The 13,960-nt window shown below is 42.5% G+C and overlaps 1 protein-coding gene across 1 annotated transcript in view; it reads left to right on the top strand.

Annotated features, from left to right (window-relative positions):
* The window catches only part of CDYL (chromodomain Y like), an 86,187-nt gene that overhangs the window by 49,912 nt on the left and 22,315 nt on the right, over positions 1-13,960 (top strand). The window contains exon 3 of the mRNA XM_063451760.1: positions 6,359-6,612. Coding sequence (XP_063307830.1) covers positions 6,359-6,612 — 254 coding nt within the window. The remainder of the gene's footprint in view (positions 1-6,358; positions 6,613-13,960) is intronic.

The following is a 13,960-nucleotide window of genomic DNA, read 5'->3' as shown; positions in this document are numbered from 1 at the left end:
AGTAAGAAGAGAGTGGGAGGGGGAGTAAGAAGAGAGTGGGAGGGGGAGTAAGAAGAGAGTGGGAGGGGGAGTAAGAAGAGAGTGGGAGGGGGAGTAAGAAGAGAGTGGGAGGGGGAGTAAGAAGAGAGTGGGAGGGGGAGTAAGAAGAGAGTGGGAGGGGGAGTAAGAAGAGAGTGGGAGGGGGAGTAAGAAGAGAGTGGGAGGGGGAGTAAGAAGAGAGTGGGAGGGGGAGTAAGAAGAGAGTGGGAGGGGGAGTAAGAAGAGAGTGGGAGGGGGAGTAAGAAGAGAGTGGGAGGGGGAGTAAGAAGAGAGTGGGAGGGGGAGTAAGAAGAGAGTGGGAGGGGGAGTAAGAAGAGAGTGGGAGGGGGAGTAAGAAGAGAGTGGGAGGGGGAGTAAGAAGAGAGTGGGAGGGGGAGTAAGAAGAGAGTGGGAGGGGGAGTAAGAAGAGAGTGGGAGGGGGAGTAAGAAGAGAGTGGGAGGGGGAGTAAGAAGAGAGTGGGAGGGGGAGTAAGAAGAGAGTGGGAGGGGGAGTAAGAAGAGAGTGGGAGGGGGAGTAAGAAGAGAGTGGGAGGGGGAGTAAGAAGAGAGTGGGAGGGGGGAGTAGGGGGAAGGGGGAGTAAAAAGAGGAAGAGGGGGAGAGAAGAGTAAGAAGAGGTGGGAGTAAGAAGAGGGGGAGATGGGAGTAAGAAGAGGGGGAGAGTAAGAAGGGGGGTAAGAAGGGTGGTAACAAGAGGGGGAGGGGGGAGTAAGAGGAGGGCAATTGCCCCCTCCCCTGTCCGCAGGCACCGTGCGGGCAGCCGGCAGGGGAGGGAGGAAGAGAGGACCCGGGAGCTCAGCCTGCAGCTCCTCTGGGTCCTTCTTGCGCGAGCACAGATCGTTGCCGCGGTTACCACGGCAACGTTACGGCTCTTGCGAGTGTAAACTCTAGCCCTGGAGCTACGGGCTAGAGTTCACTCTCAACACTGTGACCACCAGGGATTCCTGGTGGTCGTCGCAGTGGTGAGAGGGAACTCTAGCCCCATAAACACACTGCCCCCACACACCATACACATTCACACACTGCCCCCCATACACACGCACACAGGGCCGGCCTTAGGGGTGTGCGAGCTGTGCGGCCGCACAGGGCGCCATGTAGCAGGGGGCGCCGTGCGGCCGCACAGCCGGCCGGGATTTGAAAAAAAAAAAAGTTTTTGTTTTTTTTCAAATTTGCAGCGGGGGCGGAGCTTACCGTGCGGCGGGGGCGGAGCTAAAAGCGCCGTAAAACTGCTGCAGGGGAAGCAGGAAGGAGTCCCTGCTTCCCCACCAAACAGTCACCAGGAGCTGCACTGCCTCCACAATGAACTCCACAGGTAACTGTGGGATTGTCAGGTGAGTGTGACTCTCTGCCTGTGTGTATTACTGTCTGTGTGTGTATGACTGTCTGCCTCTGTGTTTCTGTGTGTATGACTGTCTGCCTGCCTGTGTGTGTGTGTGTGTGTATGACTGTCTGCCTGTGTGTGTATGTGTGTATGACTGTGTGTGTCTGTGTATTACTGTCTGTGTTTGTGTGTATGACTGACTGTCTGCCTGTGTGTGTGTGTATGACTGTCTGCCACTGTGTGTCTGTGTGTATTACTGTCTGCCTCTGTGTGTGTGTGTGTGTGTATGAGTGTCTGCCTCTGTGTGTCTGTGTGTATGACTGTCTGCCTCTGTGTGTATGACTATCTGCATGTGTGTGTGTATTACTGTCTGCCTGTGTGTGATTGTGTGTATGACTGCCTCTGTGTGTATGACTGCCTCTGTGTGTATGACTGCCTCTGTGTGTATGACTGCCTCTGTGTGTATGCCTGTCTGCCTCTGTGTGTATGCCTGTCTGCCTCTGTGTGTATGCCTGTCTGCCTCTGTGTGTATGCCTGTCTGCCTCTGTGTGTATGCCTGTCTGCCTCTGTGTGTATGCCTGTCTGCCTCTGTGTGTATGCCTGTCTGCCTCTGTGTGTATGCCTGTCTGCCTCTGTGTGTATGCCTGTCTGCCTCTGTGTGTATGCCTGTCTGCCTCTGTGTGTATGCCTGTCTGCCTCTGTGTGTATGCCTGTCTGCCTCTGTGTGTATGCCTGTCTGCCTCTGTGTGTATGCCTGTCTGCCTCTGTGTGTATGCCTGTCTGCCTCTGTGTGTATGCCTGTCTGCCTCTGTGTGTATGCCTGTCTGCCTCTGTGTGTATGCCTGTCTGCCTCTGTGTGTATGCCTGTCTGCCTCTGTGTGTATGCCTGTCTGCCTCTGTGTGTATGCCTGTCTGCCTCTGTGTGTATGCCTGTCTGCCTCTGTGTGTATGCCTGTCTGCCTCTGTGTGTATGCCTGTCTGCCTCTGTGTGTATGCCTGTCTGCCTCTGTGTGTATGCCTGTCTGCCTCTGTGTGTCTGACTGCCTGCGTGTGTGTGTGTGTGTGTATTACTGTCTGTGTCTGTGTGTATGACTGACTGTCTGCCTGTGTGTGTCTGCCTTTGTGTGTCTGTGTGTGTGTGTGTATGACTGTCTGCCTGTGTGTGTGTGTGTGTGTGTGTGTGTGTGTCACATACAACCAATACACGCATATCACACACTGTTAATACACCCATTACAAATATCACACATAGCATACATATCACACACAGTCATCACACCTACTATAACATACACAGACAACACAAACATTACAGCATACATGGATGACGGGGGGGGGGAGGGGGGGCGCTGAGAAGATTTTTCGCACAGGGCGTCTAAATGCCTAAGGCCGGCCCTGCACGCACACTGACCTCTCTAAAGGACACTGAGATAGCCTCTGCTAGAATGCTCCCCCCCCTCCATGGCCCATTAGCCCTCAATTGTAGTCTCTACTGGGGCCTGGAGGCGACTGTTTCCAGCAGGGACACTGAGATGGCCTCTGTTAGAAAGACCCCCTTCCAAGCCTATTAGACTCCATTGTAGTCTCTACTAGGGGCTTGAAGGGATTATTGCACTTTTGTTCCTTGTGTCTAAAGATTGTGTAGGGTGTGTAGGGTGTCAAAATAAGACATAGCCCCATCAAATCCATCTATGAAAATTGTAACTATAGAAACTGAAATAGCCTGGTCTCGTATATGGTATTGTAGCTTCACAGAATAGTGGCAAAGGCATACAATGGGGGTATCATTGTATTCAGCAGATGTAGCTGAACAAAATATTGGGTTTTATACAGGAATAACACACACCAGCTTTACGAAATACACATTACAAAAACCTTGTTTTATATGTATATGCCAAAATAGAGAGAGAACACAATTTTACTCTTATATTTAGCAGAGATTGGCAATAAAATGGCTACGTAAAAAGTGTGTGGCAAGTTTGTTTTTTGTGATGGCTATTGAACTTGCAAGACAAACATACCAACTTCTAAAATTGTTTCAGATTGAAATTTTATTTTAGTCCTAGTATTTTGTGACATGTAACTTTTAAAATAAGATGAAATCCTATATATTGTATGTACTCTATTACTCAATACACAGAAATGAATTTATTTTGAATTACTTTTCCTAAGTTGGACATATTATGCACACATAATTGCACGAACTGAATTTTTTTGGCATCTTTATATTTAATGAGAATTTATATACCGTATATACTCGAGTATAAGCCGAGGCCCCTAATTTTACCCCAAAAAACTGGGAAAACTTATTGGCTCGAGTATAAGACTAGGGTGGGAAATGCAGCAGCTACTGGTAAATTTCTAAATAAAATTAGATCCTAAAAAAAATATATTAATTGAATATTTATTTTGCAGTGTGTGTGTATATATGAATGCAGTGTCTGTATGAGTGCAGTGTGTGTGTGTGTGTGTGTGTGTGTGTGTGTGTGTTGCAGAGCCTATTTTTAATTATTGTAATATTTGTTTTTATTATTATTTCTTATTATTAAATTAAATTTTATTTTTTTTTATTATTTATTTTTCGTCCCCCCTCCCTGCTTGATACATGGCAGGGAGGGGGCTCTCCTTCCCTGGTGGTCCAGTGGCATTGGCAGTTCAGTGGGGGGGGGGGGGAGAGGGGGGCTGGCAGAGCTGTAACTTACCTCTCCTGCAGCTCCTGTCAGCTCTCTCCTCCTCCGCGCCGTCCGGTCAGCTCTTCTGTCAGCTCACACTGTAAATCTCGCGAGAGCCGATTTACACTGGGAGCTGACCGAGGTGCTGAACGGACGGCGCGGAGGAGGAGAGAGCTGACAGGAGCTGCAGGAGAGGTAAGTTACAGCTCTGCCAGCCCCTGTCTGTATTATGGCAATGCAAATTGCCATAATACAGACTATAGACTCGAGTATAAGCCGAGTTGGGGTTTTTCAGCACAAAAAATGTGCTAAAAAACTCGGCTTATACTCGAGTATATACGGTATGTATATGGGACATCGAAACAAAGCCCTTTTTTTCCCCTCTAAAAAACTGTATACAATACATGTTGGTGCAATAAATGAGAGATGCAAATTGTGTTTGAACACAAGCCGCAAAAAATGCTAAAATTGCTTGTGTGTGTCCTTAGGGGCAAGTCCAACTTCTGAAGCTGTGTCCTTTTAAGTGGCTTGCTACCCCCTTAACCTTACCGTATTGGCCCGGCCCCCAATCCGCCTCCTTGGTGACATCATCAGAATCTACAATTTATAGCCAATCTATGGGAAAGCATTGGCTTGTCTGAACTCAACAAAGATTGGGGCGGGGCCAAACGGTGTTGAATCAATGCATCTCTATGAGGGAAATTCAGCATCTCCAGTGCTGCTTACTGTGCGGCACTGTCCCAGGAAGCACCACTAGTGGACATCTGAGTGGCCGCCACTGGAGATGTCCCTAGGGGGCAATGTAAACACTGCCTTTTCTCTGGAAAAGACAGTGTTTGCATGAAAATGCCTGAAGGGAATGATTATACTCACCAGAACAACTACAATAAGCTGCTGTTGTTCTGGTAGCTACAGTGTTCCTTTAACCCCTTAAGGACCAAACTTCTGGAATAAAAGGGAATCATGACATGTCACACACGTCATGTGTCCTTAAGGGGTTAAAATGCAACTTTTACGTGGTTAACACATTTGAGTGACATGCATGATTTAGTTTAGTCCAGGAGTTCCCAATTAATTTTTCCTGTGGAACCCTTTGACATCGTGGAGCCCCCTTTCCCCCAAAAAAACAACTGCACCATTTTTTTGTATGTGCTGGTGTGTGTCAAGGTGTGTATATTTGTGTTTGTAGGTGTCTTTGTATCAAGGTGTATGTGTATATCTGACACACAGATACACACACACACAAACACTGGCACATAAAATCATAACGATAAACACACCTTGACACACAGTGTGTATCTGTGTGTATGTATGTATCTGTGTGTGTGTGTGTGTATCTGTGTTTGAATGTGCCAGTGTGTATGAATCTGACCCACAGATAAACACACACACTGGCAGATAGTGGCATACAGATACACACACTGACACAGATCCTTGACACACAGTGTGTATCTGTGTGTCAAGGTATATGGATCTATTTTTCAAAGTGTGTGTATCTGTGTTTGTATGTGCCAGTGTGTGTATCTCTGTGTCAGTGTGTGTGTATATGTATCTGAAACACATATACACACACACTGGCACATAGTGGCACACAAATACACACTGACCCACAACTTGACACACTTTACATTTTACTCCAGCCAGCCCCCTTACCGTTAGGAGTGCCTGCATGGAGTTCCATTGGTCCAGTGGGGCGGCTGGCATGCAGGCAGCGAGGGAGCAGTGATCTCTCTTAGTGATGCCGGAGTGTATTACTATTCTGTAATAGAACGTATAAGGCCTTCTTCATAGGAAAGCATTGAATCAATTCTTTCCTCTCATGATTTGCAAAGCGTGAGGTCTTCCAGCATCATTTCAAGGTGTTAAACTCCGTGCAGAAAGCACCTCGAGTGGCTGTCTGGTAGACTTAACAGTCTTAACTTTTGCAATGTAAACCTTGCAGTTTCTCAAAAACAGCAATGTTTTACATTACAGGGTTAAGGGGACAGGTACATTGCACCCAGACCACTTCAGTGAGATGAAGTGGTCTCGGTGCGTAGTGTGTCCTTCTAACAGAATAAACTTACAAAAAACTTCTTATTTTTTAAGTTTGATAAGGAGACAGACATTTACACTTTTATTTCTTTGGCAATAAATATATTGGGGAAATTGGTTCTAAAATATAAATTAGTGGTGTTTTTTGCGGGGGTTTTTTCCCCCATCATTCACACGAAATATATAAATAAATTTTTTTTTTTTTCAAGTAGTGTGTTCGTTTCATCTTGAGATCTCCACCCATTTTAAAATAGGTACATATTTGATATAAAACTCATTTTCATCTGTTTACAGGTACTTCTACTTTCATGGAAGCTCTCACAGCCAACGGTACCAGCAATATACAGACCTCAGTGACCGCAGTAACAGGCAAAAGGAGATTCATTGATGACCGAAGAGATCAACCCTTTGATAAGAGGCTACGCTTCAGTGTGAGACAAACAGAAAGTGCTTATCGGTATAGAGACATCGTTGTCAGGAAACAAGATGGATTCACGCACATTTTACTCTCCACAAAATCATCTGAGAATAATTCCCTGAATCCAGAGGTTAGTTAACTTTTATTTATTGTTATTCTGTTTGTTCTTCATGTACGTCTAGCATTCCTTGCAGGGAAATAGGACATATTTTTTTTATGAAGGTGAAGTAGTGATGAGAGGGAAAAACTGATATATTGCTAAAATGCACATAGAAAATTGATGCTGTAATAGGGAGTAGGGATCGACCGATATTGATTTTTTAGAGCCGATACCGATACCTATATTCTGTGAACTTTCAGGCCGATAGCCGATATAATTTGCCGATATTCTGTACATTTACCATTTTGGAAAATAAAAAACTATTTCTAAAGGTAAATGCACAAAATATACATGCCACGTGTAGTGGATGCAGTGTGTTTAGACAGGGGAGCTGTGTATGTGTGTGTCGTGGATGCAGTGTGTGTGTAGCGGATGCAGTGTGTGTGTAGCGGATGCAGTGTGTGTGTAGCGGATGCAGTGTGTGTGTAGCGGATGCAGTGTGTGTGTAGCGGATGCAGTGTGTGTGTAGCGGATGCAGTGTGTGTTTGTAGCGGATGCAGTGTGTGTTTGTGTAGCGGATGCAGTGTGTGTTTGTGTAGCGGATGCAGTGTGTGTTTGTGTAGTGGATGCAGTGTGTATTTGTCTAGTGTGTATATAATGAAAGCAGCGTGTCTGTGTAGTGTGTGGGTAGTGTGCGTAAAGTGAATGCTGTATATACTAAATGCAAAGTGTTTGTGTAGTGTGTGCATATAAGGAATGCAGAGTGTGTGTATTTGTGTTGTGTGTGTATAGTGAATGTAGTGTGTTTATATAATGCAGAGTGTGTGTGTTTGTATAGTGTGTGTATATAATGCAGAGTGTGTGTGTAGTGTGCATTATATAAACACACTACACAAACACACTGAATTATATAAACACACTACACAAACACACTGCATTATATAAATACACTACATAAACACACTGTGTATATAATGCAGTGTGTTTGTGTAATGTTTATATAATGCAGTGTGTTTGTTTAGTGTTTATATAGTGTGTGTGTATATAATGCAGTGTGTTTGTATAGTGTGTATATAATGCTGTGTGTGTGTGTGTATATAATACAGTGTGTTTGTGTAGTGTGCATTATATACACACACTATACAAACACACTGCATTATATATACACACACTATACAAACACACTGAATTATATACACAGTGTGTTTGTGTAGTGTATGTGTATAATAATAGTGTATGTGTGAGGGGGCATTTTTTAATAATTTTTTTTTTATTTTTATATTATTTTTTTTTTATATATATATATTTAATTATTATTTCTTTTTTGTTGTCCCCCCTCCCTGCTTGTTTCCTTGCCAGGGAGGGGGGATATGTTAATCCCTGGTGGTCCAGTGGCATTAGTTTAGCGAGGGGAGGGGGGGTGGGGTGGGCAGCAAGCGTTTACTCACCTCCCAGCAGCTCCTCCAGCTCCCCAGTGTAAATCTCGCGAGACCCGCGGCCGTCAGAGCTGGCCGCAGGTCTCGCGAGATTTACACTGGGGACCTGGAGGAGTTGCAGGGAGGTGAGTAAATGCTTGCTGCCCGCCCCCCCAGGACCGCCGGGCTTGTAATGAGCCTGGCGGTCCTGGGAGGTATTATCGGCAATATCGGTATCCCTATTGGCCGATAACGATATTGCCGAAAATACCGAATATCGGCCGATTATATCGGTAAAACCGATAATCGGTCGATCCCTAATAGGGAGTGTTGAACTTATAGCTCTTGGTTATTAATTGTGGACTTGTCAACATTTCTCCCTAAATATAGCGTAGGAAATCTATAATATACCGTTGGGTCCATAAATATTTGGACACTGACACAAGTTTTGTTATTTTGGCTGTTAACCAAAAATAAATTCAAGTTCTAGTTAAATAATAAATAATAATGGCTTAAAGTGCAGTTTCTCTGCTTTAATTTGAGGGTATTCACATCAACATTGGAGGAAGGGTTCAGGAATAGCGTGATGGCATGGGTTTGTATGGCTTCCTGTGGAACTGGGTTACTAGTGTTCATTGAGGAGACCAAAGTAGTCGGTGGAATTCTGAAGAGTATAGGGATATATTGTGTACTCAGATTCAGCCAAAGTCAGCTAAGTTGATTGGACAGCACTTCACTTTACAGATGGGTCAATGACCCAAAACATTCTGCGAAAGCAACCCAGTTTTTTTTTTTTTTTTTTTTAATTCTTTATTTTTGCGAGTAGTGGCAAATAATACAACAAATTTTATGAGTCGCAGTTTATTTTTCTTTCCCATGTCTCTGGGGATCGGGTAGAAGCTTGCGTGGGTCTGTTCCGAGGGCCATGTCGGCTTGTATTTCTCCGTTCTCAGACCCGTTTGCGGAGCAGCTCCGAGACACGTCTGGCTCGTTTAGACGCTGGCTCTGCCCCCAACCCAGTTGTTTTTTAAAGTAAAGTGGAATATTCATCAATGGTCAAGTCAGTCACCTGATCTCAACCCTATGGAGCATGTATTTCACTTTCTGAAGACAAAACTTAAGACAGAAAGACCCATGAGCAAACAACAACTGAGGACAGCTGCAGTAAAGATCTGGCAAAGTATCACAAAGGAGGAAACCCAGCGTTTGGTGATGTCCACGTGTCCTAGACTTCAAGCAGTCATTGCCTGCAAAGGATTCTCTGCAAAATATTAAAAATTAACATTTTACTTAGGATCGTGTTAGTTTCTCCTATTAAATTTGAGCCCCTGAAACAAGGGGACTGTGTATGAAATAGGTTGCATTTCATACAATATTTTTGTTCAACCCCTTGAATTGAAGCTGAAATTCTTCACTTCAATTGCATCTTGGTTGTTCAATTTCAATCCATTGTGGTGGCATACAGAGTCACAGTTATGAAAATTGTGTCCGTGTATAAATATTTCCAGGCCTAACTTTATATCCTAGTACTACTAATTTAAAATATATATATATATATATATATACACAGTAGGTGTCCGGTGCGCGTTATTATGACGTTAGCACGCACTATTGCACGTTCACACGCAGACGCACCGGGTCGCACTTTGATCACGTCATCACGCACGGATACACGTTCATACGCATGCGCACAGTCACGGAACACGGAAGTGGATAGAAAACTTTTCACACAGATGGGGTAAGTTATACATTTAGTTTCACTGTATATATAGGCATTTTTTGACACTGTTATTATCTTGATAAAGGCCCAGAAGGGTCGAAACGTTGATGTAGAGGTGGTGATTTTTTATTAATACAAATTTGAAAATTCCCAGAGAGTGCTCCTGTCTTCAATTTTTTGTTTATAATTAACAAGTATCACTAATGGTAAATTATTTAACCAACTGGTATTAAATGTTCAAGTACTCTCTAATTTTGTCACACTATTCTGTTTTAGTGGTTCTTAACCTTTTTTCAGGATCCTAAATCTTTGTTGATTGTATTAGCTTGGTGATCCATCCAACATTTCTAAAAGCATCTGACACATTAATCAACCATCATATCCAATATAGCCAAATATATTGTGCATTAAACAATATCCATTATGTTAGTGGTATCCCACTTCATTGGGAAAGCTGCTGCAATAAATTTACTGATTTAAAAAAAAAAAAAAAAAAAAAAAAAAGCAATGCATTGTGTACCGTTGTATTGGGATCTGATGAATATAATGTCCCCATTCCAGCCATTGAGAAACCAATTTTGGTAATTATTATTATTATTTTTTTTTTTTTTTTTTTTATTAGAGGTGTATGAGAAATATATTACTTCACATGAAATAAATGTGGAGTCTTAAAATCCAAATAGATACATTTTATAGAAACTAGAGCCTAATGTGTCACAAAAACACATCACATGTATTTTATAATAACAAAAATAAAAGTCCTCGGCAATCAATTCAGATGGTTTATACAGCTATCAAAGTGAAATGGTAACATTTTGTTACTTATGTGTCGTTCTCAAGCAATAAGTGAAATTGTGCAACACTGCAATGTGTATGGGTGAATAATCTAAAATAACCAATCACAACATCAAATTTAAAGTGTCCAAATCTGTATTTTACTTTGTTAATGTCCTATATACCGTATTTTCCGCTCCATAAGACGCACTTTTTTTCCCCTCAAAAGTGAGGGGAAATGTATGTGCGTCTTATGGAGCGAATGTGTGGTACCTTGAGTCAAAACGCCGGAGTGCAGGGATGAAATGTGGATCGTGCGGCAGAGAGGAGGCTCCTGGGGTTCCGTGCGGCTGAGAGGAGGCTCATGGGGTTCCGTGCGGAAGAGAAGAGGCTTCTGGGGTTCCGTGCGGCAGAGAGGAGGCTCCTGGGGTTCTGGTATTGCGTCTGTCCAGCACCGTGCTTCTTCCCCACTCGCTCGTAGCCGGGATCTACCGCCACCTAGCTTACCTCACTTGAACAGCAGTGGTCTTGCTGGGATCTATCGCCACCTAGCTTCCCTCACTTCAACAGCAGTGGTCTTGCTGGGATTTGAGGTAAGAGATCTATCGCCACCTAGCTTTCCTCACTTAAACAGCACTGTTAGCAGTGATCAAAACCCATAGCTGATTAAACACTGTTATATTCCCACAAAATGTTGTAATATATTACAACATATTACAACATGTACGGTAATTACCGTACATTAATATATATTGAATATAATATTAATTTTATTTAAATTGTCAGGGATCAGATTAATGGGGCAGTTCTCTGAAAAGTGCAAGTTGAATTTGCACATTTATTTTCCTTGTGGAATTTTATAGATGTCACTTACGGTACTACGTATGTTTGCTATGATGCCATTATTTAAAGGTATGGTCAGCGCTCAGTGGTACACATTGGAGATACGGTACATTACTGACAGTTCCTTCATCACTGTATTTTCTTGCAGAAACCTTCCCCCATTCTACATACAAGGATGAGCAAGCAGAAAAGACTAGCATATAAGATTCCTTTTAAACTAGAGGTAGTAAAGTATGCTAAGGAGCATGGAAACAGAGCAGCGGAGAGACATTTTGGGCCACCTCCAACTGAAAAAATGATAAGAGAGTGGAGGAAACAGGAGGATCAGCTGCAAAAAGTGGATAAAAGTAAGCACACTCTTCGTGTACATGCTGCAAAGTGGCCACAGTTAGACGTGGCCATGAAAGAATGGATCACAAATCACCGGAATAATGGCTTCTCAGTCTCTACAAAAATGCTAATATATGAAGCCAAACGCATTGCTGTAGAGAAAGGCATTCACGATTTTATTGGATCACCATCGTGGTGCTACAGATTTATGAAGCGATGTGGCCTTGCTATGCGCACCAAAACCAGAATTGCACAAAAACTGCCAAAAGAATATGAATCGAAGATTCTTTCTTTTCATAAATTTGTCATTGATGCTAGGAAGAAAAATGGATATGAAATTGGCCAGATTGGGAATATGGATGAAGTCCCGCTAACCTTTGATGTGCCATCTAATAGGACTGTTGATCTGAAAGGTGCCAAAACAATCACCGTGAAAACCTCCGGACATGAGAAAACCCATTACACGGTTGTGTTGTCTTGCTGTGCAGACGGCACCAAATTGCCACCCATGTTGATTTTCAAAAGGAAAACGTTTCCAAAAGAAGCGATTCCAAGAGGAGTTGTTGTTCATGTTCATGAGAAAGGATGGATGGACGAAAATGGAATGAGAGTATGGATTGAAAAAGTGTGGTCCAAACGTCCTGGAGGGCTTCTGAAAAAAACTGCCTTATTAGTACTTGACCAGTTTAGAGCACATATTAGTGAAACTACAAAAAAGTGCTTTAAAGAAGTGAAGACTCATCTAGCTGTAATTCCTGGAGGTCTTACCAGCCAGTTGCAACCTCTCAACGTTTCCATCAACAAACCATTTAACTTTCTTTATGCGAGAAGAGTGGAACAAATGGATGGCTGCTGGCAATCATGATCTGACACCTGCTGGACGAATGAAGAGGCCCACTATCACTCAAGTTTGTGAATGGGTGAAAACTTCATGGCACTCTGTGAAGGAGGAAATCGTTGTCCAGTCATTCAAAAAATGTGGCATTAGCAATGCTTTGGATGGAAATGAAGATGATATCTTATATGAAGATAGCGAAGAAAGTGATGTCAGTGATTGTGAGCAACTGAGCTTCCTAAATTCTGACTCTAGCAATGATGAGTTCTTGGGGTTCACAGAAGACTAGAAGAGTACTCAAACCTTAAAGTCTCTCTTCATTTGTTAATGACAGTGATGATGGTTCTTAATGCCACTGTTGACTTAATGCCACTGTTCACTTTACATGGTTGAAATATTATTCTGATATACTGGTAGTTTATTAAATAGTTTAGTACAACATTTGATTCAGAATATTTTTTTTCTTGTTTTCCTCCTCAAAAAACTAGGTGCGTCTTATGGTCAGGTGCGTCTTATGGAGCGAAAAATACGGTAACTCCATTGATTGTTCGTTAAAATATGACTGGTTAATCGCTAAATGTATTGCTCTTTCAAATTTCTTATTGATAATTTTTTTTTTCTTTTTTTTTTTTTTTTAAATCCCCTTAATGCTCTTGGGAAAGCAATGTTTTCAAAGGTCTGGATCCCGTCAGTAAATTAAACTATCACACTACCTACCCACTTTAACACTGAATTACTTTTTCTTGTGCAGTTTTTTTTTTTTTGCTCGGAAAGGCAGATAAATATAGCTAGAGGTTAATTCCTGACCGCACAATACATTGTTACTCCTTCTCTCTGGTCTACATGCTTTGCAATGGGTAATTAATAGAAAGGTGTCCTCGTATGATTTTAACTGCCTAATTTAGTATATTCTGGGGCTTGATTCTGTGGCTACAGAGAAGTTAATCTCTAGCAGTTGCATAAACAATAAACAGTTGGTGAGAGCACACTACACAAAGTAACACTGTACCCTTAGAGTTCAGAAAGTCTGTAATTTTATCAATACTTGATTTACTCCTATATATAAAATAAAAGAAAAGGAAAAAAAATGCACATAGAGTAGTAAAGTTAAAGTCTAATTTATAACCCAGACTTAAAAAGGTTTCACTCACATGGTTTTGAGCCACTATACATAAGCTGGCTCAAACTACAGGCATGGATAATATCAACACGTGGCCTCCACACACCAGGCTGCTCCTCCTCCGTAGTTCTTCCGTTATATTCAAGTATTCCAGAATGCAAGGAATTGAAATAACAATTTTATTGGACACACTAAAAAATTGGGGTCAAAACAAACACTGAGTATAAAGAAATAAGAAGTCCACTGTGCAAATAGCAAGGACTTGACGCGTTTCGGCCTGGGCCTTTATCAAAAGTCTAATCATCTTCCTCATTCCTAATCATTTAAATATGTCCGGTTTT

This window comes from Pelobates fuscus, chromosome 4, assembly GCF_036172605.1.
Source record: "Pelobates fuscus isolate aPelFus1 chromosome 4, aPelFus1.pri, whole genome shotgun sequence".
Taxonomy (NCBI): domain Eukaryota; kingdom Metazoa; phylum Chordata; class Amphibia; order Anura; family Pelobatidae; genus Pelobates; species Pelobates fuscus.
The sequence above is the reverse complement of the archived record's forward strand: the minus strand, read 5'-3'. Positions and strand labels throughout refer to the sequence as shown.